This window comes from Apteryx rowi, unplaced genomic scaffold (assembly GCF_003343035.1).
Source record: "Apteryx rowi isolate R43461 unplaced genomic scaffold, aptRow1 scaffold_920, whole genome shotgun sequence".
Taxonomy (NCBI): Eukaryota; Metazoa; Chordata; class Aves; order Apterygiformes; family Apterygidae; genus Apteryx; species Apteryx rowi.
The window spans coordinates 166392-191292 of record NW_020451228.1 but is presented as its reverse complement, the minus strand read 5'-3'; the positions used below and the strand labels follow the sequence as shown (position 1 = coordinate 191292).

The window sequence follows — 24901 nt, the reverse complement described above, 5'->3', positions numbered from 1 at the left end:
AAAGAGGCCAGCGACTTTGGTCCAGTTCAGACAGTACAGAGCAAGTCAGCAACATACACAAGGAAGTATGCTTCAGAATCCAAATGCCCTATTTATCTTATCCTGAAAAAGTATTTGTCCCAATAGGTTCAAAACAGAGTGGGGGGTGTATTCGTTTTTAAATAATTTAGGAGGGGAGGTTTGTTGTTTTCCTGATGCATAAGTAAAAGCAAAAGAAATTAATGAGAGTTCAGTCAAAGTAAATTTACTTTCTTGGGGGGGAGGGGATGACAACACAGACTCATTTCTAAGCCTATCTTATTTCATAGTCAACTTTTGGGAGGGGGTTGTTTGTCTTTTTCAAGAGAGATTACTTTATGAAATTGGACACTGATGGAAAAATCTTGCTACTGACTATCTTCCACACATCTCAAAACCATCAAAAGCTTAAAGAAGTACAAAAGTATCAATCAAGTACACTTATTAGAAGAATACAAATGCTAAGGCAGAAATACTTCACATTGTGTGCAGTTAAGTTAATTTTCCCATTATCTGTATTAACTACTATTTATACTTGGATATATACCAAGTTTTATAGACAGGTCAATCGTTACATTAGGTATCTAGTCCATGCAGTTAGTCAAAGGACATTTGACAACTACAACCTCACTCTCCCCTCCTTCCCCTTTTTTTTAATTTTAAGTTCTGGTTTTGTAGCATTTACTTGGGTAGAATATTCAAGCACTTAAAACTTGAGATGGAAACATGATAAAGCATTCTTAAGTATTGCTCTTTGTTGGTAAGCACAAGCAATCAGACACCTTATAGACAGACAGCACATTATTTCATAAAGATGTTGCACAAATAACTATATTTAATCAGATGTGATTTTTCAATATTGTCTTTTCCTATTTGGGTACATGACACTTGGTTTGAGATTCCAGACACTGAAGATATTACTTCAGCATTTTTTTTTCCTAATACTGTAATAGGAAAACAGTATTCATGCTTTTTAAATATGCTGCTTTACTAGATATGCAACCAGTTTTATCGTTAACAGACAGCAGTGAAATGTTGAGCTAACATTGCTCAGCTCAACATTTCCTTAATTGCTATTATCTTTAGTTGACAACTATACATTAAAAAAAATAGTGTAAGGCTTTTGGAGKGGGGGGTTGGGGGAAGGGGGAAGGGGGAGGAAGAGACAGGACACTGAAGAAGTTACATACTTTGGTACTATATTCAGTCACATGAAAGGAAGCCATTACCAAATCTACAAGCTGTGAAAAATCCCAATTCAGAGCAATGCATTTTTAAAACAACCAAGACTTGTCAATTGCTCAAAATAAAGATGTCTGTTACATTGCTTTTGCTCTGCAAGATCTAAAATTCCTGTTTAGGATATGAGCATATAAATTCTGATAATTTAAGACCCTGTCAGAAGTCATTGAATTTAACACAGTGGCACTTTGCTTTAGTTTAGTACATTTCAAAGAGTAACTGAACTTAAATCCTTCCTATGTATGGAGACTTTTATTCAGTATGTATGTTCCTATTGCATCAGTTTCCAGACTACATTAGTCTCAAACTCTAAAGTCTACCCACAGATATCTTTTATTTATTTATATTTAAATAGCAACACTTAGAGTCTAAGAATCCATGACAGTATGTATCAGGTTTATCTGTGGCAGTGCCTACTCATATCCATTTCAAAAATCACTATGAGATTTTTTTAAAAAGCAGACAGCTTGTTCTTACCTTGTTCTGTAACTCCCTAAAAATTTTGAATTGTTCTGGTTTGTCTTTTTTCAAGCGTTGAATTTCCTCCATATTGGGAGAATAGTTCTAACACAGCCATTACTTAAACAGCTGCATCCACTAGTCTATCACCCTGTTCCTCCCAGCTATTTGTGTACCAACATTATTGATCTGAGGTCAAACTTCAAAAAACTATACTTCACTGTTACATCAAATCCTGCAGCTATGATGAACACAGTTAAAGAATAAGTAGATGAAGTTCTTTGCATGCATTTAAAATACATTCTTTAAAACCTAGCAAGCTGACAATTAACCCTACCTTTGAACAGCTACAGGCTTAAGAGGGACATGAACATCCCTGATTAACTATGTTTTGATACCTCCATCCTGTAGCAACCACAAGGAAAGCCCATAAAATGATCATGCTGAACACAGTGCAATCTCAGATGCCCTGCAAAGACTACTTTTGGTTTTAAAGGCTCTTTAGCAACATGCTTTACCTAAGTATTTTTAAAGAGCAGTTGTTTACCTTACCTGCCACCAATCGGATTGTTCCCAAAATGCCATATATAGGCCTTGTAACAGCTGAAGGGGGAATATCTTTCTTAACTGAAAAGCAGGAGAAAAAACAAAACAAAAAAGTGTCAGAATGTTTCTTTCATGACTGTCACAAAACTATTACACTGTGAGTTGGTCAAAGCTTCTTGGTCAAACCCCAGGTTTTGCTAGAGTCACAAATTTTAGAAGTAATGCATCAGAAATTCAAAGCCCGAATGGGGGCAGAGGGAGGGGGAAATGTGGAAGCATTCTAACTCAATTTCTTATCTTGCTTAATCAAAACTATCATCCTATAGAAAAAAAAAATCCAAGTTCATTTACATGATAGTCTGGCTGGGGGACTCCTCAGTAATGCACTGTCCTGACAGCATCCAGAAGCTTTTTGTTTTGAAATCAAGACACCAAGGACAACACATCACAAATGCTTGGGCCTCCCACTTTTGATTGCTTCTTAGCCTCAGTCTACTTCTGTTCCAATAACCCAAGTTTGCTTTTCAGCCCATCTTTGCAAAGCTACCAAGCACAGTACAGACATGCTAAGGAATACAATATTCCAAGCAACATACCAAGAGATCCAAACAGTGTCCAAATACCAATTGCAAGTGCTAACATGTTAAATCTTCTTCTATCCACAGACTTCTAGAATAGCAGAAGGGAAACTAATGACAAGTTTAAAAAACGCAGTTGGGCATCTTCCCCAACCTCTAGTTGAATTAGGAGAACAGAGAAAGTTGGGGCTTGATTTTTCCTTTGCTTTAAACACCTCTGTAAAGATACAAAGTTGCCAACCAAGCATATTGATCTAGCAGCTGCAGGTTCATCTGATGAAACACCAGAGATGGGAACAGATGGTAGACTAATAGAAGCCTGGGGATAGTCATCCTTACAGTTTTGAAGGGGCAACTTTGAAGGAGAAATTGAAATACTATACCACAGCACCAAGAATAGCAGTGGGATGAGCACACTGTTCTTATGAGGTACAGAACAGGTCTGATAGAAGGTGTTTTTATATTAATGTTGCTAGTTTCTAAACAGACAGGAGTACCACAGTAATGCTAAGGTACAAACTCCTGAAGTATCAAGAAGGAATTCATCCTTGCCTGAATTCAAGTCATCATAAGTTCTTTGATTTTTTTTAATGCACTGAATTCATATTCTTTAAAAAGACCTATTAAAAAAAAATTAAAACTTTGAAGACCTCAGTGTCAGCATGATTAGAACTACTTGCACTGACTTCCCAATCCAGATTGGCAACACAGAGCTAACAACTGCCAGTAAGGGTTTTTTTGCTGTTGTTGTTTTAAGGCTTTATGAAAACTCATGTTTCAGTACTAAATTAAAAACAAAACAAAAACACAGCATTGAGACAAGTCAGCAAAAGCTGCAGAAGCCCAGGTTTCAACTTTTCCCATGACTGACCTTGGACTCGCAGCATYAGTCCCAACTAGTTTGGAGAAGTCAGTTTTTACTGTTGTGATAGAGAGTTTTTACCAAAAACAGGCAAGCATAATCCCCCTTGTTACCCACAACATCAATTCCACAGTGAAAAGCATTAAAAATAAAGTCTTTGCCACATAAAATACAAAGCACTGTTTTAAAAACAAACAAACAGCAATTCAAGATAACAAGTTCTCAATACCAATTTAAGCTTTTGAAGATCCTCTGGGACTGCCTGGAGCAAAATAGTAGACCAAGGGACTAAACAGGCCTATCTTGAGAAGTACTGGTGAGGAGAGTACCTGTAAGAGTGACTTCAGTGGAGACTCTATCAATAGCAAGCACATCATCAGCTCCATCATCACAAGCTTCCACATAGAATTTCTCCGGTGTTACATGCCTTTAACAGAATGGATAGGAAAGAAAGGAATTCGTTTAATGACACTGTTACTTTGGATTTATTGCTTTATATTTAGGCTCTGCACCTCCTGTAGATAAAGCAATCAATTTTAAACCTCATTTTGGCTGCAAGAACAAATAAAATTCTCACTGGATTCCTACCCCACAGCCACTGATGCAGACAGTGCATAATAGAACCAATCAAACTGTAATCGGTTACTGCAAAATCCATGGCTTCTTTAATAATCCTAATCCTTGTTTAAAATACTGGAAGAAAGATATGACACTGAGTTCACATACAGACTATTTCCTTTAAAATAAGAGCTATTTAATGATGCAGTGAAGTATACTGGTCCACTGTATAATTCATGTAAACTTGAAACATGTTACTTCATAAATCCAATAATCCAAAACCAAATTATAGCATGGAGGGTTTTTTTTTTTTAAGTAAACTTTAATACATCAGAAATTAAGAATCACATTCCAGATGCAAGTTTAGAAAAAATTGACACTCAAAGTGATGAGAACACCTGCTTCACTTTAGAGAGTGTTCTAACCACTGTAAAAATCCACCAGAAATGACTCAGACAAAAAAACACCCAAAACAGTTAAAGTCACACACAAGTTTATTGAAACATATGCCTCAACATTACCATTCCCCAGCATTGTTAGCTAGGTCTGTCCACATTATCTAATACATTAGACAATCAAACACTGACATCCTGTTCAGACTTCATACCTATCTGTCTTCAGAAAAGCAGTACAACATTAGCCATAAAATAAAGCAGTTTTCAGAAATGTTCTTAAAAATATGCTGTTTGAGATACTAGCAAGAATCTGGACAAGTCATACTTGTGCAACAATACACTTGTGATACAGAACTGGTTTGTTACTGTACATATGAAATGCTAAACAAAAAACCCCCAAACATTCTTGAACTAATGCTCTCAACTAACCAGTGATTTTCCTCACTTTAAGGCTTGACTAGACTAGGGGTCAAGTAACAGTTTTAGACATGTTATTCTGGAAAATTTTGTACAGGAGAGTAGATATTTTTAGGCTCCTTCTCCTTATATAGATCTTGCATTTTTTAAACATTTTTGTATTTTTCTCTAATTCAGCTCACTGAAGTAGAATCACTGAACAATTTAGGTCAGAAGGGACCTCTGAAAGATCTAGAAGACCTCTTTTAACAGGTCTAGCCTCCTCCCCCCTTCCCCCTCACCCCCAAAAGCAGGGCCAACTTCAAAGCTAAATCCAACTTGAAAGTTAAATCATGTTTCTCAAGGTAGGTTTTGACCTTCCCCAAGGATGAGGATTTTACAACCTCTCTGGGCAACTAGAGAAAAGCCAGAGAAGACCAAGTGTTTAACTGGTGAAAAACAAAACAAAACCATAGAACAATCTATGAGGTATCTGAGGAACAGTTACCCAACTTCTTTATAGGAAGATTAGTCTACCAATCCTAAAATGGACAATACATACCAATGGTATGCACCTTGTACAGCATCCTTCTAGGCACTTCATACATATACATGAAAGATTAAGGAGTCCCTTATCTTCTAAACTACAAACACTGGAGTAAGAAACAAACATGCAGTTGCTTGAATGCTGAAGCCTTAAAAATACATAATTCTCCTACTTCACTTCCATTGCATCTGGTTTTGATAAAGTGCAGAAATCGGGGTGCCAGTCTACAAAGCTGAAGGAATTTAAACAAGTACTTCTAAGTTGGAATCACAATGAAAAATTGCCTAAATACCACTTCACAACACACCAAGCTGAAAAGCCCCAAATCTTGCAAAAGAGTTAAATCCTTGCTTCAGAAGAATGGAATAGTGCTCTTTAAAGATTTCTCTAGCCCTTGCTTCATTTAGTTACCTAAAAGTTTTCTAAAATAAATTTTAGTTGAAGAAGAGGTCAAGAATGCAGGCAGCTTCAGCTCAAAAGCTGATTGACAGACTTATGAATTACAAAACTAAGCTTGTAGTCTCATTTCAGTTGAGACGACCCTTCCAATGTTAAGTTTGCTTTAATTAAGATGATCACCTCCTATTTCTCTTTCAAGAGGGAAGCTGAACATTCCATGCAAGAAAGCTGTTCTTCATGGATTCCACTCAGAACTGAGTACGTATGCCTATCCCAAGCGTATAAAAATACAACACGTGCTTATTTTACTGAGCTGAGAATAAGATATTAAACTGCTGAAAGAGGGATCATTCACAATGATCAGGAATTTGTGGTCAAAGTGATTCTGTTCTTTTAATGGAATAGGAAACAGATGAAAATCCAAATGCTAGATTATATCAAATACAAAACCACTTCAGAGTTTTCTAGAAGCCTATACTCTCTGTAACTGCTTTTGAAATCAGTTCTCATATACCAAGCTGTACTCAACTTTTGTATAACTTTCATATTTCATATTCAAACCTGCATTCTCCTCAGCTACGCTGTTACTGCTGCCTGTAACCAACCAAACATTCAGAATTCTTACCAGTGATACCTTGCTTCCATCACAGCTTAACAGCACACAAAACCTGCACAGAATTTGAGTTCCTCTCATTTAGTTATGTTAAATAAAGAAACCGATCATCATTATCATCGGCTATTTCTCAGTGTTGCTGAAGAGAGAGTGTTAAATGAAGATATCTGACATCAATAGCATAACTTATGATACTCAAGAAAAGGAAAGGCACTGGGAGCGTCACAACCAGCAAATTCGTGTTTCATGTACTACTAAAGGTGACTTGCATTTCACTTAAAAAATTTCTCTCCACTTTAGAAACCTGTGTAGATTCTTGCCAAGAGATAAAGCAACTCATTCAGTAGATTTAATTCTTACAGTTCAAAGCTGAGGAGTAAGTATCTGCAAGTGATTTAAAGAAGAGCTAGAAGGAAATGAAGGTACAGTTAGACATCTGGCATTAGTGTGAACTATATATATCTTTTTTAAAATAGGTTCTTTTTCATTATTTCAGCTTATGTTTCTGAAGAAGCAGTCAAAAGGAGAACCTATATAAAGAGAGTGCACAGAGGCTACAATTAGAAAGTGCTTTCAATAGTCTTGCCTTTAAGAGGCAAAAAGAATATTAAGCAAAATTGCTACTAAAATTAGGCTTTTTAGTTTATTCCTCTAGTTCAAGCACTACCCCTCTTGTGAAATCATTCTGGGCATTGACATAAATGAGTACATCTAGTGCTGTAATAAGACAGGAAAAAGCTAAATGGCTCCACTGAAGTTACAGTCCCTATACTCTCCAAAAATTAGCCAAGCACTGCTTTGCAACATAAACTTCTTGATGCAGGAGGCATTTCTACTGTCCAGCTGAGAGACCATTCTGCACAGGCACCGGGTGGGGGGGAGGGGTAAGCATCTATGATCACTTAGAAACTGAATGCGAGAGTTAACTACTTATCTCTTATTTCTGGAGTAATTTTAGTGGGTCCCAAGTCCTGCTTTGAATACATTTGAAGACATTTCTAGCATTTTTAGTGAGTATGGCATGTCTGTATAACGTAGGTCTTATGTCAAGAGCACCTTCTCCCCAAAACTTTGTGGAAGTTCCTACTAAAACAAAGATGCTTTGAAATTAAAGAAGGGAGTTTCACAGCTTTTGCATTTGGTTTTCTTAGTAGCTATTTGTACTACAAAAGATTCCCTATCCTTCCTCATCAAATTCAGGTTTTTCTATATTCCTGTGCTTCAGTAAAAGTGAACACAGGAGGTCATCCTCTCTCAAAACCCTTGTATTATAACTTATGATTTTCTAACAAAAACGTGTTCTGTTTTGTTTTGTTTTTTTTTTTAAACGGCTGTTTTCATGGATCTCTTTTCCTTTTAAATGACTAACCAAAACAGCTAGAGTTATTACATTTAATAATTCAAGTCACAAGATCTCTTTACCAAAAAGAAGAAAAAAAGAAAGAAAAAGTGTTGATTCCTGACATAACTGAAAACCAGGATGGACAAAGAAAAACACTGCTTGCTTAGACCAATTATAAAGTTAGCTTCATTTAAAGTTAAGTGAGATACTCTTTTTAGTTTGTGTATTTGTTTTAAAGTTTCACTTGCTTTAGTTATAAAGTAGCATTGCACATTATGAAGATGAAGCAGAGCTGCATCCCACGCTTTAATTACAAAAAAAAAAAAAATCCTATTTTCAGATACAGCATGAAAGAGAACCCATCATGCTCTAATAGCAACTAAAGATAGTACTTCACTCAATATCACTTAAGGCTTCTAGACCTCAACAGCCAAACCTTACTTCAGTAATTGATTATTTCATCATAAATACTTAACATTACTCTAATGCAGGAAACTCTTAGATGTCAGCCTCTAAACGCTGTAATAAAGCAAACCAAAAACCACATACTGTACTGCACAGCAATGTATTTGCTGAACTCAAGATACCAAAGTGGTCTGGAGTGAGATATAGGAAAGATGTTAGTATATGTACACAGCCCCAACTGTGTGTTAAGTAACAGTGCCAACACCGAGTTTCAACGCTCCAGAGATTCCAGATTTTCTAGGTGAGCAGGTGTTCTAATTTTACATCTGCAATAAATATTACTCCTTGAGCTGAAAGAGCTCAAGGAACTGGAATATTTCCCATGAAGTAATAGTTATTGTAGGGAGGAAAAAGGGATTATAATCCCAGGTTAACTAAAATAAAAATCCTAATGGAAATATCATTTGAAAAAAAAATCATGAAAGGCATACCTTATTAATAAGTATTTCCAGTTACATTTCACTAAGATGGCAAATGATTTACTGCATAAATTATGCCCTCTTCAGCCAAAGGGCCTGACTTCATCATGGCAGGCACTTAGATTAAGCAGAAAAGAGATGCATTGGGGGTCTTTCTAGAAATATTGCCCAAACCCTGAGAACTTGGKGTGTGTGTGTGTGTATATATATGTATATTGCACACTTTTATACTGACCCCCAATTACAGACAGCTGGAAGGCAGTGTGTTTACATTTAGTAGCTACTAATGACTGATCTGTACTTTCTCAGAATGTGTAAGCGTAACAATAGGAGATAGGAGTTAAATTTGAAACACAGCTAGTGTCAGAGGCCCACATGATAGTCAGAAGGCTATGGTATCAGCAAGATAAGGTCTTCTGCACCCAAGTAAGAAATAAAAATAATTTCTAGTGAGCAAAAACAACAGCCAAGTTTCTCTCTATTCTGCAGACAGCTTTGACAATCAATTTTTACCGATTAATTGGATTGGTTAACTTCACTACCATCCACTAGCTCATTAACTATTTGCAATAGTGACATTAATTTTACAATTAGTTAACTTTCTCAGGTAGCTTCAGAAAGAAAGTACAGCAGTGACCTAGATGACACAACTAAGCATAGCAGTTTTCAGGTTAATAATTTTCCTCCAATGTTGGTATAACTCAAGTAGTTACAATGGTAGCATAGATGCTAGACACTAGTATTTTTATTGGTATCATTTGAGCCTGACTGATGACACTGTAGTCAAAATACAAAGGTTTTGCATCGCTATTTTTGATAACATGAGACACAGCAAGATGTTTGCATTTAAAGCTAGAACCTACAATTAGATACAAAATGAGATCCTGGAGAGCACACTAAAATCCGTGAAGCTCTATACAGGACCACTGGACCACCTAGAACAGGCACAGTTAAAAATCTGGGCTTTTCATAGCTGAGAAGAAGAAATCAGTTAAAACAAAACAAGAACTATTACCACTAAAACTCTGAATTGAAGTGCGGCCTAGATTTCTCGAAAGACCATTCTGCCTTGACCTTGCCAAGCTAGTAAGTTTAACTCATCAACCAAGTTATGGTCCTATCTTTTAAAGTGTTTGGTAGGAAGTCTGCAGGCACTACCACAGCTTTTTGCAGTAACAGAAAAATAAAACTGTCAGAACAGAAAATAACTCTATTTTCAAGTTTATAAAAGAACTTCACATTAAATTTTTCTTAACACAGCCTTGTTCTAGAAAGGTCAAAGCCTCCTTTTTAGTTAAGATTAAAGTTTAACTGAGACAATTCTTTACTACCCTGTATCTAAAGGAAAGTTTTTTGTTTTTTTTTTTTTTGGTAAAAGCAAAAAAGAATTCTCTGTAAGAAGGACTGCATACTGCTTACTACAAGTCACACAACCTCTGCACTCTCACAACTCACCTTTTCTCCTTTCTGCAGGCAAAAAGATCACAAGTTCAGCTTAAAGAAAGACAGATACGGTTTAAGTGACAAGAAAGAAAAAAGCTTTCTGCCAAATAAGCAAGAATCTCTCAACCATCACTGACTACCTTAGCCTTCAGTAATACTTAATTATGTCTGCAATAATGTCTGTATACCCTTTCATAGCTGCTAATCAAAATAAGGAAAGAAGCCCAGTGATTGTTAAACAGATAACAGCATTATGACAAACTGTTTATACAGATATCTAAAGAGAAATCGATGTGTTTGCTCTGAATCCAAAAACGAGTGTCAAATTACATTTAACACAGCACTAGTGACAGTCAAATCAGGCTTAAAAACCACTCTCTGATACTGATGGCTCCAAATGGCATCAGTAAGTCAATTACAGAGTTTCATGCTACTATTTGGGGGTGAAAAGCACAGGGACACCTTTAGGACACACAAGGACATTTCACCTTTGGCTTAGAATAACCATGAACAACTTGAAGAGTTTCATGCTCAGAGTAACTTTTTCAGGAGTTTGAACCATCCAGTGTGAGGGCTTGTAAGGGAAACGTCTTTTCAGTTTTAACCTAGTATTGTGTTGGTTATGTAATTTCTTTTGCAGTATAAAAAGCACCAAGCAATATCTGGGATATGCAAGTTCAAAGAGTTGAGTTCTCTCCTAAAACCTTTGTTTTTATGAAAAAAGATACACCAGGAGGTTAGAAGAGTTTATGGAAGAGTCATGCTAGGCACTATGCAAGAGAGTCCCAACGGGTATTTATGTTGATGAAATTCTGATTAACTGGCATCAAAATTACTACAAAACACTGATAGGCAAGTATCCTTAAAAACCTTCTGCTGGCAAGTAACATTGCAACATACAAAGCAATTTTCAAAGCTTTACTCTAAGCATCACACTACTCGATTTTCTAAGAAAGTTAGTTATAAAAACCCAGAACATAGCCTAGGGGTTGCCCCCCCCCCCATGCACCACTTCCTCTTTACAGACACAGCAGTTACATCAAAATTTTGAGGGCAGAGAAGCCAATCATTCAGCAACACAACTCTCCTACCAGGACAAGGCAGGCACCGCAGAAGAACTGCGCCCATTAGTCCTTTTGTATATGCAAATGGGAAAGAGAGGCAGACACAGCAACAACTAGAAGCGCTTCTAGCTAGACCTACGGCATAAGAAGAAAGACCAGAAGCGATCGGAACTGCATCCACGGCACCCGGAGCCAAAGTCCTCCTCCCTCTCGCCCCCGGGCTGGCGCACGCAGCTGCTCCGGCCCAGCCCTCCGCGCTGACCCGGGAAGCGGGGAGCGAGGCGAGGCGGCGCAGCCCCGCGCAGCCCCCTCGACAGCCCGGCGGGGACGGAGCGGTTCGCCGGGGAAACACCGGCAAGCGGCGGCGAGCCGCGGCCGCCCGGGCGGCTCCACGCTCCGCGCATCGCGGCGGGACCCCGAGGGGCTCCGGCGGGGGGGGGAGGGGCGGCGCGAGACGCGCCGCTTCAACGGCCGCCGCCTCCCCTCAAGCAGGGCCGGTAACGGCAGGTGACAGAGCCGCGCCGCGCCCCACCCCCCTCCTCAGCAGGTCACTCACAGCTTGAGGCTCACGTAGGCCGCCGCTGCCGCCGCCGCCGCTGCTGCCGCCGCCATCCGTCCCCCTCCGGCTACCTCCAGCCGTTGCCGGCGCCGCTCCGCGTTTCTCTCGCCCCCTCTGACCCTGCCGCTCCCTCCCTGCCAGACTGACGCGTCCCCCCGGCCTTGAGGGACGGCTCCCTGCACAGGACAAAACTACTCAAGCACATTAAGCGCGAGCGGTCGCGAGAAGGCCGGGCATCGCCTATGGAGGAGGGGGAAGCGCCTGGGCTGACTTGCCAGCTCCGCCATTGGTTGGGCGCCCGCGCTCGGACCCCGCCCCCACGGCGCCGCGGGGCACGACGGCACGGCGGAACGGTGACGCGCAACCCGGACCGAGAGGGGAGGGGATTTCAAACGAAGCCGAAGGTGATTGGCCAGAGCGGAGGCGGGGGGGGGGAAAACTACTGGTAAACCCCGCCCCCAAAGGAATGGCTGGGTAGGCGTGTTGGCGGAGAGGTTCGAGCGGGCGTTGGATTGGCTGCCCTCCATTGGCCCCGCCTCCAGCTCCACCCCCACACCAGTGCGGTGCGGGCGGAGAGAGACAGTAAAGAGGGTGCGAGAAAACAAAGTGTTGCGGAGCAGGGCCAGTGGCGCAATGGATAACGCGTCTGACTACGGATCAGAAGATTCTAGGTTCGACTCCTGGCTGGCTCGGCTGCTCACTTCCATTTTTCTCAGTTTCCCCTCTTGCTTATCCCCTTTCCAGAGTCCGAATGAATAGTGTTCCCTGTATCTCCTCCAGCGTCCCCCCAGAGCTGACAGCACCTTCCACACCATTTTCGTGCACAAACGCCACCTTGCCATCATGCCCTCTGCACCAGCCTCCCCCACGAGGGAGGTCTGCCAGGGTGCCAAATGCAAAAGCCTCAAGAAGCCCCTCTGATCTCCATGTTTGCTCAGGACTGCACGAGCTTGCGCTCTTCTCCCACTGCACCCCAGCTTTGTGGTACTCTGGGGTACTTTGGGGGTTTCTGCTGGTGACAGTCACAGAATTTCATGGGAGGGACGGATTCAAGGACTAGCCCCAACTGCCCCAAATTTTCCCCGGGTTCGCCTGCCAGGCCATGACGCGCACTGTTCTCAGCAGCCCCAAGCACCCAGGGAAGGGGCTGCCGCAGGGGGGCTCGTCTCTATCTGTGCCCAAGCGGCCCTGGCACCCCACTGCTGCCCCCAGCCCACTCCCATCCTCAGCCTGGCCAGGCAGGTGCTGAGGGGTGGGAGCAGCCCCTTCCCAGGTCCCCTTTCCTGCCTCGCTGCCCTTTCTGGGATACCACCGGTGTGCCCAGACATGGCATCAACACAGCCCATCCCTCTGCAAGCCCAGGTCTCTCTCTATATATATTTCCCCGTTTCTTGCAGTTTATTGTGTCCTTGACATCATCCTGCCGTGAGCTTGGCTGCCTGGGAAGAGGAGTGCTGGCCTCTGTCACCCCATGCCTTTGGCTTGCTCCAGTTTGCTCCATAGATCTAGGATGCAGGGAGGAAAAAAAGATGCTCATTACCCTTCACCCCTTCCCTGTTTGTCCCCACCGAGCTAGGACCAGAGCAGTGGGAACCGAGCAGCTATTTCTATCCTCTGCCGAAGATTCAAGGGCTAACCGCCCTCGTGGGGCGGATGCTGGATGAGGCAAACCGGCTGGGGGTTCGGTATGGCAGTGCTTGCGCTTGCAGCCAGCTTTGCACAACGAAAGGTATGGCGATTTTGCAAATGCTTCAGGGCAGGGCTTCAAAAAAATTTTTGACCTGAACGGGGAGGGGCAGCTCTAAAGTGTAATTAAAGGTAATCCTATAGAGAGGTTTTTTGCTTTATTTGAGCTGACAGCTCTGTGCTTCATGCTGCTGTGGTGCTGCTCAGCCTTTCCCACCAGCATTGCCCAGAAAATGCCCCCATACAGCATCGTCCCCCTGCCCATGTCACTGCTCTGCAGCGGGACCTGCCCCAGGGCCCTCCGCAGTGGGTCCAAGGAGCCGGCACTGCTGCTCGTGGCTTGCCTGTTCCTCCGGGAAGGCTGTCCCCCGAGGGTGGTAAGGACACCGGAGACGACTGAGGTAGTCATCATCACTTGAGGAAAGACTTTACACTCAGAACCGCTTTACTGTATTGTCTTTAATCAAAGAAATCACAGCAGGCCAGGTGCATTGCCATCGCTACAGGCTGTCATTCTTTATAAATATTTAAGAACACAGGAGAAAAGAGGGTTGTATTCACATGTGGCTATGGTTAGTTACACCAGCAGAAATTCTAAAATACTCTTTTCCAGAGTCGAGTTCTTAAGGAAACAACAAATAAAAATTAGTACCATTGAGTATTGTTAGTCGGCTCTGGGTGTGCTTTCCGGACGCAGAAAGCCACAGCTTGCAGGTTCGTGCGTGCCTGAGCCCCCGCGTGGCCGCATAGCGCAGACCTGCTGCGCTGGGGACAAGGGTCAGCGTTGTCACTGTCTGCAAACCGCAGCCTGGTTATCCATTCACCAGGGCACTGGGACTGCGAGCAACACCAGGGCTGCAGGGCATCCCTATCATCTGCCTTCACATGACTCTACCTCACACTTATTCACAGGGGTGTAATTTCTTCCCATCTCTCGTCACGCCTTAGCAGGCCAACGCAAACTTCTGGCTGCCCTGTAAGAAAGCAGGGCGAGGGGTTTTATCGCTGAGGAACCCTGAATTTGCTTCTCTTTGAACACAGTGAGCGGCTCTGGGATGGGTCTCACCGGACACCACAAGAAGCCTGCCCTATTGGCTTCATTAAGTACACGTAATACCACTGTATAGCTAGAACTGACGATTAGCAGGATGCAGGAACAGAAAAGAAAAATGAATGTACAAGATGCTCTGTAATGAGAGAAGCAAAATCCCTCTGGTCTTCTCTCAGTGACTCGGTCTTAGAAGAAAAGGAGGAAGGGACATGTATTTGAACACATCTCTTCCCAGGCCATGGGTGCTCACTTCAGAGAGATTTCAGAGCCACAAAGCCAGACCACTGTCAGCCAGGGGTGACTTTTTCTCACTTTCATTCACAAAACGCATCTAAAACGACTTCATGTCAGCACAGTAGCATCTCAGTGGCAGAGAAGGCAGCTCGGCCGCACGCAGCATGTGTCACACATCTACAATCACCTCCTTCCTCTCTTTGCCCTAAAATCACTGTATTTTTTAAATCATATCATTCTTTCCCTAAGTGCCCCCACTGTTTTAACACATAAGTGTTTATTGAACAAAAAGTCATCAGTCCGTTTTAGTGATGATTTCACAGTAACTATTACACTGCAGCAGATTTATCCCCACGTATATCTTGTCTGTAATAAAACCAGCTCCGACCTTGATCCAGCGCTGACTTGCGCACATATTTACTTTCATCTATGTGCACGGCTTGATTGGCTTCAATGGGGCTGCTCATGCACTTGAAGTGAAACGCAGAGAGTCCTGCATGTGATTTTCTTAGCAAGAGGAGCAATCCCAGAGTGCAGAACTGCTGCTAAATTGACCAAGAACGGGCTGTTATTCAGGTAATTTCAAAGATCGAGTCAACATGTTCAAGCAAAGATGTACGTGTAATTTTTCTTTAAGCAAGGACCCAGTTTTGCTGTTGCTGAAATAATAAAGTGACAAAATTTTCAGGGAAGTGCTGAAGTGCAAAACAGGGACTAAATTTGTTAAATTAAGAAGAAAGAGCCTCCAATTCTCCCCCGGGGCTGGAAACTCATAGGAGGGAGAGGCAGAGGTCTCACCAGCTATTAGAAACAGACCCAAAAGACAGTAAATACTGAAATTGATTGAATGCTGATGCCAAATATTTGCCTGGTGCTAAAATCAGCACAAGAAAAAAGGACAGGAAAATATTTACTCTCTTCTCTTGACAGCCAAAGAGACTCCTTTCTTTCAAACAGCTAACCTAACCCTTACCAGTTTAGCTTCCCCCTTTCAAGTCTGCCATAACAAACCTGACTGCTGATGTAACTCCAGAGTTTCCAGACCCAGGAGCTATTCACTTTGTAAAAAAATACTGGCAAAAATCATTTAAACACGGAAAGACTGGGAAAACATTTAAACCCCCCCCAAATGACTTAGAAACTGAAGAGCTGTAAGACCCTTGGCTCATCAAACACTCCTCCCCTAGGTGTTTTAAGAAGCTACTGTGTTTAACATCAAAGCAGTTTTGTGAAAATGTTGTGACCCCAGCCACTTTGTATACTTGAAAATACACAAAAAAATCTGCTTCTCGTATAGCTGGAGTTTTTCTTCTGGCTTTTAAAGCAAAAACCCCTATTTAAATGAGCTCCCATATTCTAAGCAACAGAAATTTTATATCATGATCTGAGCCAAAAATCTATTAAACTCTGGTTCCTGAAAGCAAGCTTCAGGGAACTCATTTCAGTAACTATTTGCACATGAGTTACTAATTACCACCACAGTGGGACTTCCAAGCATCCCTTACCCTAAAACAACTCAAAAGAGCAAGCTGGTTTAGGAATTAAAGACTAGACTAACTTTTCAGAGCAGCTGACAGTTTTTCATATCTCAATAAATAAAAGACAACAAGGTTCATGTGAATAGCAGAAAGCAACCTGTATAAGGTAGGTGATGGGCAGAATTTGACACACATTTCCTGAAGTTCTTCTGTAGAAGCAGCTTTAAACTGGAACTGTTCGGAATTGCCCAGTTAAGCCTTCATCTTACTCTCTGGCCAAAATGAGCATGGCAGAAACCCCAGCAGAGTCTCTGAAGCTGAACATGAGAAGGGCTGGCTCTGGCTTGACACTTCACAGCGCTGAGAAGTGGGAGCGGGCTCACTCACAGCCTTGCACGTTCCCCTTCACAGTCACCTCCACATTTGTAAGGGAATAAGTCAGTTAGGGATAGAAAACAGACATCAGATATTAAAGCAGATGAGGAGCCACCTGTCTGCAAAGGACAGGAATAATGAGCTTAAATTAATTCAAACTCCCAAAGATAAAAGCTGTACAAGTTAAAACACACAGGCAAGGTGACGCATAGGTGAGCAAAGCAGTATATGCTTTAGCTTAAAAACGATGAACTCAAACACTCCATTTTCAAGAGCTCCACACTGTCATTTCCAGCTCTTAGTAAATATACCGAAAGGAGAGCATTTGCACTGCCTTAATAATTTATCCAGGACATCAAAACTGAAAGTAGGACAGCCCTTCATTTCCTCAGTGCTGAGGAATACAGTTTGGCTGATAGGAGTAATAAGACACCGTGTGAAAACAGAGGCCACACTTTCCATTGATTCAAAGGAGTCTCCTGCAAGACAGCTCTGAGCAAACTGGCTAGTTGAGGCTTTCCACAAAGGAAAAAGCTCAGCCTCCCTCTCCCCTTTCTTTCCTGCTTATTTGGGTGGGGGGAGTCTGTAAGAGTGAAACAGTAGTCTAAACCCCCAATGTTAAAAGCTGGTATCTAGAGATTAAGCAGTGCTGTACTTGGATGTCACTGGAAAGTTTTCCATGCGCATTCATAAACTATTATGAGTACACTTCTTGTAAGAGCATTTCTCTTTTAGCCCTGTTGTTGCTCCTACATTAGACATTGCCCTAAAGCAATGGAGATCATCTTGTTTAAAAGAGCATCAGTCCTGTTAGTGTTTTCCAATATTCCCCAAATGAAGGCCAGAACACATGTGCATACAGGGTGCTCTCAAAGAGCTAGCAAAAGCTTTAGCCATGTAGTAGCCAACCTTTCAAGGACAGAACAACCCACCAAGACTGGTGTTTCAAGCTCGCTTCCAGAAGCCACTTTCATATCATACTCATGCGTTGTCTTTGCTGCCAAAGAAAGTTCAGGGAGGAACCATCTACCAAGGATTAGCTGAATTATTTACTAGGTAACATTCAGCTGGCGTTATTTCCCACCTCAGCACCTTGAGACAGTCCTAAGATCACAGTCAGGTCTTAAACCCCTCCTGGGCCTAGCTGCAGACGCAGGAGACAAGCGCTAGGTCCTCACTCAGGTGGCATGCTGAGATGAGCGCACTCAGCACCTTGCACAATCGGCCCTGTGTATCTTGTTGCACCTGATTCATGCTGCCTAGATATAGCACCCATTATATGCTATGTCAGGTCCCGTCCTTTTGCTATTCATCATATGGAGGCCCAATTAAAGGCTATAGGGAGCTCACACATTTGGGTGAATTCTACCTCCTCTGAAGTCATGAGTAAAACCCTCCATAGTTACATGTGCCTCAGAGCCATGTATACTGCAGAGGGATATTCCCCTCCATGTGACTGCTAACTCCTGATCCTCAGTAGTGTTTTGCGGGGTTGCAAGTCACATGCAGAAGCAGCATTTCAGAGCCAAGCTACACCAAAGTCAACGCTCTTGCCTGTTTGCCCTTCAGTAACGCCATCTGGCCTCGTGCCAGCGTCGCCATCCCAAAAAGCGGCAGAAACAGGGGCAGAGGTGCTCACAGATGGAGGGGGCAGCAGACTAGATCATCTGCTGACCTGACCAAACTGCACACCAAAACCACTGAACTTGGGAGTCCTGAGCAGTTTTAGGCCAAAGCAGGGTGTTTGCATTTCAGTCACAACAAGCTGACACAGACATGCAGAAGGCTGCTAGCAGGCCACTGTCCCCCATCCATTCTAAAGCAGATGCTTGTGCCTCTGTTCAAGTCTTAGCATAGCAACTCGCCCCACACAAAACAGAGAGCCGTGACATTTATTAGCGTCACAAGAGACAGGCTGCTTGTAGCACCTTGCACTTGCAGTAAGGAGAAGGCAAAAGGTTTGCTGAGGTGGCTGGAAATGCCATTAGTTTGGCAAGGAAAAGGCAAGCTACTGCTTATTGGGTCAAAATGCCTTATCATAACAGATGTAAAAAACAAGGCCGAGTCCGGGCCCTGCTCCAGCTGAGAAAGGATGAAGCAACTCACAGGGCATGCTTTGCAAGACGGGGCCCTTTCTGTCCTGCAATGGCAATGCTGAGTGGAAAAAAAGAGAGAGAGGGAGTATAGAGAAGTACTACCCATATTAGTCTTCAAGTGTGGGCCAGACTTTACCACTTCACAGTAAATAACATCACAAGTCTACCATTCAGCCCTGAAGGACTGCTTTGAGAATTAAAGGTGCTCTATGCGAGTATATGAGATGGAATTGACTACGTGGTATGAAGTTCAATCATCTCCCCAGCTACATTCATACTACAGGGAAAGACGTTTGGTTGAACCATGGTGGGTACTCAGCTTATGCTCATTTCTGGTGTGTAAATGCCACTGCTCAACTAATTTACTGTAGTTTCCTCACTAAAAGGATCTTCAGGAACGTTACTCAGTCCACTATCCATCAGAACTGAATTGAAATTTTTAGCATGGACACAAGAGCATTTAACTAGTTTTCCACAAAATACGTGCTGAAAAGGGCAGATAAGACCTCATATTGCATCTGAGACTTTAAAATAAGAACTTTTTCTTAAACAAAAACTTGGTACCTGTATATGAGGGTCTGCATAGCACTGATACAGAACAAGGACTGCAGGTACATCTACCGTATATGTAACACATACTGGGGGAGCAGATTTCTCCGACTATAAAGCAAGGGGGTTCAAACTGGGAAATAATCTGCCTTTCTGCTTTCCTCAACAGAATAGAAAATAAGGGCCAAACTCCCCAACCCTTTGCTCAGATAAGCTGTTATTGTTCATGTGAGCAAATCTGTTTATACCAATGACTGGACTCATTTGAGTACAGGTTGTGGAGCTGGGCTCTAAATCCCTGTATAACAAAGCCTTCATCACAATCTCAAGTTTGTTCCCAGAACTCTAAATAAGCACCGTTACAAAATGGCTTTGTGCTGGGTAAACACTCTGGAAAGGAGCGGCCAGGCTGGGGACTTAGTTGTGGGGATAAACTGGGAAAAGCTCAGGCAAATGTCTGTGTGCAGAGAGCTTTTTTCCAAAGTGATTTCTGCAAGCAACAACAGGAATGGATTTCCCCAGTGTTCACTCTTCCAGCAACCAGGCCTTTCCAAATATAATCCGCTATTCAGACTCCAATAGAGCAGACTGGCCCCCGCATATCATGCTGATGCACAAGCCCAGGCCCAACATCACCACGGTAGCTTAGGCTAGCTTGTTCCAGTTTTTTGTTCTGTTTGAAATGGGATGTCAGCCTCCAGCTGCCAGTCAGCATGCCTGGTTTGTGCTTGGAGAGTTGGTGCCTTTTAAAGCCAGACTGGTATCAGAGTTCTGGGAATTAACCGGAAGGTCTGAGCAGGCTATTTTGAACAGAGCTCTTTCTTTTCTTTTCCTAAAGAATTAAAAAGAGAGAGAGAGACTGCCTAAGAATTGGTATTAATAAGTTGATATCCTTGGGGGAATCTGATGAAACATGCTTGTYGGAAAACACTTAGTAGACTGAAGGAACATTCCCAGCAGGCAGGTAGGCTAGCCTCTGGCTTTTTAATTGTGCATAGCATGATCTGAGTTCATAGACATGATAGCAAATTGTGCTTTTACTGAAGAGTCTTTCAAAATGAGCCCAAAGGAACCTCCAGAGAGCAGAGAAAGGCACATAAAAGTAAACTGATCAGTTTGGATAACATGCCACATTCTTGGTCAAGTAGACATAGTTTGATACAGCTGGAACTCACAAGCACCATACTCTGGGAATCCAAGTAAAAAATCTCCTCTATCCTTTTACAGGAAAACCGTTGATTGGAGAAAAACACGCACAAGAAATCAACTGAGGGTGGGGAGAGGGAGATCATGTAACAGGTCTTCTGTCCAGGCTTTCAGAAATCAGCCACGCTGGCTAGTAGTGATGCTGGTACACAGCTGCTGGGGTTGTGCCGTTCTCTATGTGTTTCAGATGACAGGAGTGACATAGCAAATGTTCATCTAGCGGGTAGCAGCGATGCCCGTCTTCGTCATTGAGTTCCATCCCACAGTCCTGCAAAGAGAAGCCATGCAAATTATTAGAATATGGCTTTACCTTTCAGTGTCAGCTGAGGTCTGGTTCCCAGGAGGATGATTCTGTGACAAGGAGAGAAGACACCTAGCCAACAGCTCTTTCCTAGTAAGTCCTGAGTACTTGTACTTGTCCTGAGAAGGAAAGCATCTGCCATAGGCATTTTGAAGGGCTGCCTTGTATGAATTTGTTTTAAGTAGTTTTAATTAGTAAGTTTTATCTCACAGTGAGTTGCATCCCTGTGTATTTTAAACGTGTTCATGTTTTCTTTTACTTTCAGGTAGAATTCATCACTTCACATTAAATTAATTGCAGCTGCACTGATGTGAAACTGGCCTGCTGAGTCAGGGCCTCCTTCCACTGCACTGTGAGCACAGTGATGGAAGACATCTATTTATTTTAACTCACAGGGCAGAAATATGAAGGCTCTCTGGAAAACCCTGCGTAGAGACCAACTGAAGGTTTAAAAGCTGGCATTTCTTGGGATTTTCTCAGCAGACACAACCCCCCCTCCTCCTGCCCACACATAAATTTCCATGAGCGTGAGGAAACTTACACCGGATAGGATCAGTCATTACCTTAGCATTTTTGAACAATCTGACTTGGAAATCAGATACATTAATGTGATCTGGAGCTCAAGGTTTCTAAAAAGCAGCAATAGAATCCTACCAATTCACTACATTTCCTTCATTAACAAATAAATTGCCAAGTTTTAAAAGCAGTAATTAATTCTTTGCCCATAACGTTATGGACAGCAAATGAAATCACAGTTTAGACACACTCTGGAAAAACTTTTGTCCTCAAACTGGAAATTTCTCAAGCACTGATAACAGGCGGTAAGGATCTCACAATGCAAGCTCTGAATTGCTCAGCTACTGTCATTGGGCAAAAGGGGATTTACTTTCATTTCTAAAATTACACTAGTTATGGTTATTAAGTGCCCATTCCCTTAGAAAGCGGCTGACCTACCTCGCAGTGGTAACACTCCACGTGGTAATCCTTGTCCATAGACACAACCCGAATGGTCTCATCAGACCCCTGTGAGCATTCAAGCAGAAGAGAAATTACAAAGCCAGAGGATTACAGAAGGATCAGACTCTGTAGATTGCTTCCTGCAATAATGTGAATGTTGAACAAATGCATTTGGGCTGCCGGCTGGAAACCACAAATAAATCCTGCCACCTGCAGTTATTTTTACAGTAAAGCTTCATCATCGACTGACTGCAGATACCCTCTACAGTTTAACATCAGAAATGTCACATCTATCCCAGATTACTCATTAATGATTTGGTAATTTCAATACATCAAGTTGCTCAGCATTTTAAATTGGTTTTGCCAAAGATGCATCTCCTCCAAGTATTAAAATGAGTCGGTTACAGAGGGGTCACAAAAGGTCACTCACGAGCACCACCAGCTTTTATTGCCATGAAGGAAAGGTATTCCAACGTAACACTAAAAGCAGCATAATCTTGCAGAAGATGAAGAAAAGTAGCCTGGCTCAGGGGGAATAAGCTGCATTACTGAGCAAAGGAAGGGTCATGCCTCCAGCACAGTGTACAACCCTAGGCCAAATGGTTGCAGTCTGGAGGAAGTCGTCATCTCTCTTCAACCACAAGGACCTACATCTTGACACAGGGTCAAGTGTGAAGGAGAACGAGACCTTAGACACAACTCTCCCCGCCCACAGGGAGTAAGAAATAAAAGGCTCTCACCTCAGAGGGCAGAATGGGAAGTCCACATGCTGCACATTTTGGAGCTAAAACTCTAGAAAAGCAATGAGAAATAGAAGGCAAGTTACAGATCAACATTAAAGAAAAAGCTCACATGTTCTTGGTGATAAGATGAAAAGTTGCATCTGTAAATAACTTATCTACAGGAAAGCTTTTCATCCCCAAAACACAATTTTATTTTAGGATTGATCGAACATCACCATATTCATCTCCAATTAGTCCTCTGGGTTGTTAGTGTGGGGGAGAAATAAAGGAACAGGGGCATACACACAGGGACAGATAGAGGCACACAAAAGATGACTCTGCAGGCCTTGTGTTTCCTAAGGAAATCAGACTGGAAAAAAAAGATTCCAGGGCTGCCTTGATGATTTCTAATTCATCAGTGCAATAGCATTCTATTTACAAATGTATATTATATTTGATCCATGACTAATTGCTTTTTACATATTCCTGTGACTGACACAGAATTGACTACTGGTCAATAAACCCAAACCTTTCCGAATGGCTCCTGCACCAGTCTTGCAAACAGCTCGCTCTGTCACTATAAACCTATAAAAGATCTGTTTTTTCCCACGTAACTAACGCTTAACACAGATTGTTAGTCAGGCAAAAATAGATTTTACATTGAAGTAGTCTCAGAAAAAGAAAATCACTGTAAAATTCTTGGCTGTTACTAAGCAAAAATGACTTGATGATCTAGAAGACAGAATGGGGAGAAACTGAGCAGGACTGTCCCTCCAATAAACACATTAAAAGAACTGATTAACTGGTTCCCCTGCACTGAGGCAGGATCATGCTGAGAGAAAACACTAAGGCACTGTAAGGCTCCTTAAGGTCTTTTTAATATCATAAAAATAAGACAGTATAATTGATAAATATTAAATGAAATTACAAGGAAACGTGTATCCTTTCAGAACAACGTTGACACACAAATGGAATTAAAATTTTAGCACAATACAGAACAATTCCAGGGAGTGCTTGAGCAACATTTCAATGTTCTGCCTGCTCAGAAAATGAGGCAAGGAGCACAGCAAGCCAAATAGACACTCAAAATGTATGCAGCTCTAATATCATAACTACCAGCTAAGAGCACGGTCCTTTTATTTTTCTGTGTAAAGGACAAGTGATTTTCAAGTGGATTTATCAGTTGTTTAATTTAGAGCTGGATAAAAATTTTGCTTTGTACTCAGCAATGATTTATAATAACCTTCTTGGCTCTTTAGAAGTCAAACTCAGTCCTGCAACTTCTCAAAAACAACTCGCATTGATTTCAGAAGGGATTCACAGTCTTTACTTCAGAGTGGACTAATTTCTTACCTCACTGAACGCTTTATGAGCACTATTTGACTATCTCAGTTTCCCTGTGAGACCAGTGAACACTATCGCCACTTTGCAGAAGGGGTAGCTGAAGCCTGGGGATAAGTGACTTCCTCATAGTTATACAGGAAGCTGATGGCATGGCAAGGAGAGACATCAGGAATTTCTAGGGTCTAGTGCCATCCTCAGGCTTCCGGCTTCTAGTCCTGTCTCTATTTTACTAATCCATACATCGTAATTATCTGAAACATTAAACTAGAGGCTTGTTGATTGGATTCACTCTGCTGGTTGTTTTGTCCTTACTTGTGGTAATCCCTGACACAGTAGATTTTGTTTTCAGCATCTACAGTGAATGGCACGCCATCCAGACACTCGTTGCAGACCACACATCGGAAGCAGCCTGGATGATATGATTTCCCTAGAGCCTGCAGGATCTGCAATAAACCAAGAGACAGGAAAAGAATGCATGAATGGGCATTAAAGGTGAAAATAATATACTCAGAGTATTACATCAGACAGTGCTGCACAGTCGTCAGCAGTGCTGTGCATTTTCTCAGGCACCTCATCGACAGAATGAGTTAACAGGGACACAAAGGGCAGCTGGAATCAATATGTAACACCTGGTTCCAAAGACAGAATTTTTAGCATGGTAAGAAAACAATTTACAGAGTCTCAGACAAGGTATTTAGCATTACAAAGGATAGAAGTGACAGAATTTAAGGGGGAAAATAATTTCTGAAGCCAACAGGTGGAGATTCAGAATCACAGAATCACAGAATGGTTGAGGTTGGAAGGGACCTCTGGAGATCATCTAGCCCAACCCCCCTGCGCAAGCAGGGTCACCTAGAGCACGTTGCACAGGATCGCGTCCAGGCGGGGTTTGAATATCTCCAGAGAAGGAGACTCCACAACCTCTCTGGGCAACCTGTTCCAGTGCTCTGTCACCCTCACAGTGAAGAAGTTTTTCCTCATGTTAAGATGGAACTGT

The 24901-nt window shown here is 42.2% G+C and overlaps 2 protein-coding genes and 1 non-coding gene across 7 annotated transcripts in view; 1 reads left to right on the top strand and 2 right to left on the bottom strand.

Moving 5' to 3' along the window:
- Window positions 1-12213, bottom strand: part of SACM1L (SAC1 like phosphatidylinositide phosphatase) — a 33207-nt gene extending 20994 nt beyond the window's left edge. For 2 of the 5 annotated variants that reach the window (XR_003257871.1, XM_026091750.1), the window contains exons 1-3: window positions 11903-12213; window positions 4035-4132; window positions 2272-2346 (exon numbers count right to left, since the gene is read on the bottom strand). Coding sequence is in view for 3 of the 5 variants with exons in the window: in XM_026091750.1 (XP_025947535.1) it covers window positions 2272-2346; window positions 4035-4132; window positions 11903-11958 (229 nt within the window). In the remaining 2 variants the exon portion in view is untranslated. Of the gene's footprint in view, window positions 1-2271; window positions 2347-4034; window positions 4133-10294; window positions 10312-11902 lie in introns of those variants that run through there. The other 3 variants (XM_026091749.1, XM_026091751.1, XM_026091752.1) reach the window with 2 other exon arrangements.
- A 311-nt stretch (window positions 12214-12524) lies between these two features.
- Window positions 12525-12597, top strand: TRNAR-ACG. Its single transcript has one exon. It is a non-coding gene; the product is annotated as a tRNA-Arg (tRNA).
- Window positions 12598-14054: 1457 nt separating this feature from the next.
- Window positions 14055-24901, bottom strand: part of LIMD1 (LIM domains containing 1) — a 51201-nt gene continuing 40354 nt past the window's right edge. Inside the window, exons 5-8 of the mRNA XM_026091755.1 lie at window positions 24217-24347; window positions 22579-22630; window positions 21836-21904; window positions 14055-20848 (exon numbers count right to left, since the gene is read on the bottom strand). Of these exons, the coding sequence (XP_025947540.1) occupies window positions 20711-20848; window positions 21836-21904; window positions 22579-22630; window positions 24217-24347 (390 nt within the window). The 3' untranslated portion in view covers window positions 14055-20710. The remainder of the gene's footprint in view (window positions 20849-21835; window positions 21905-22578; window positions 22631-24216; window positions 24348-24901) is intronic.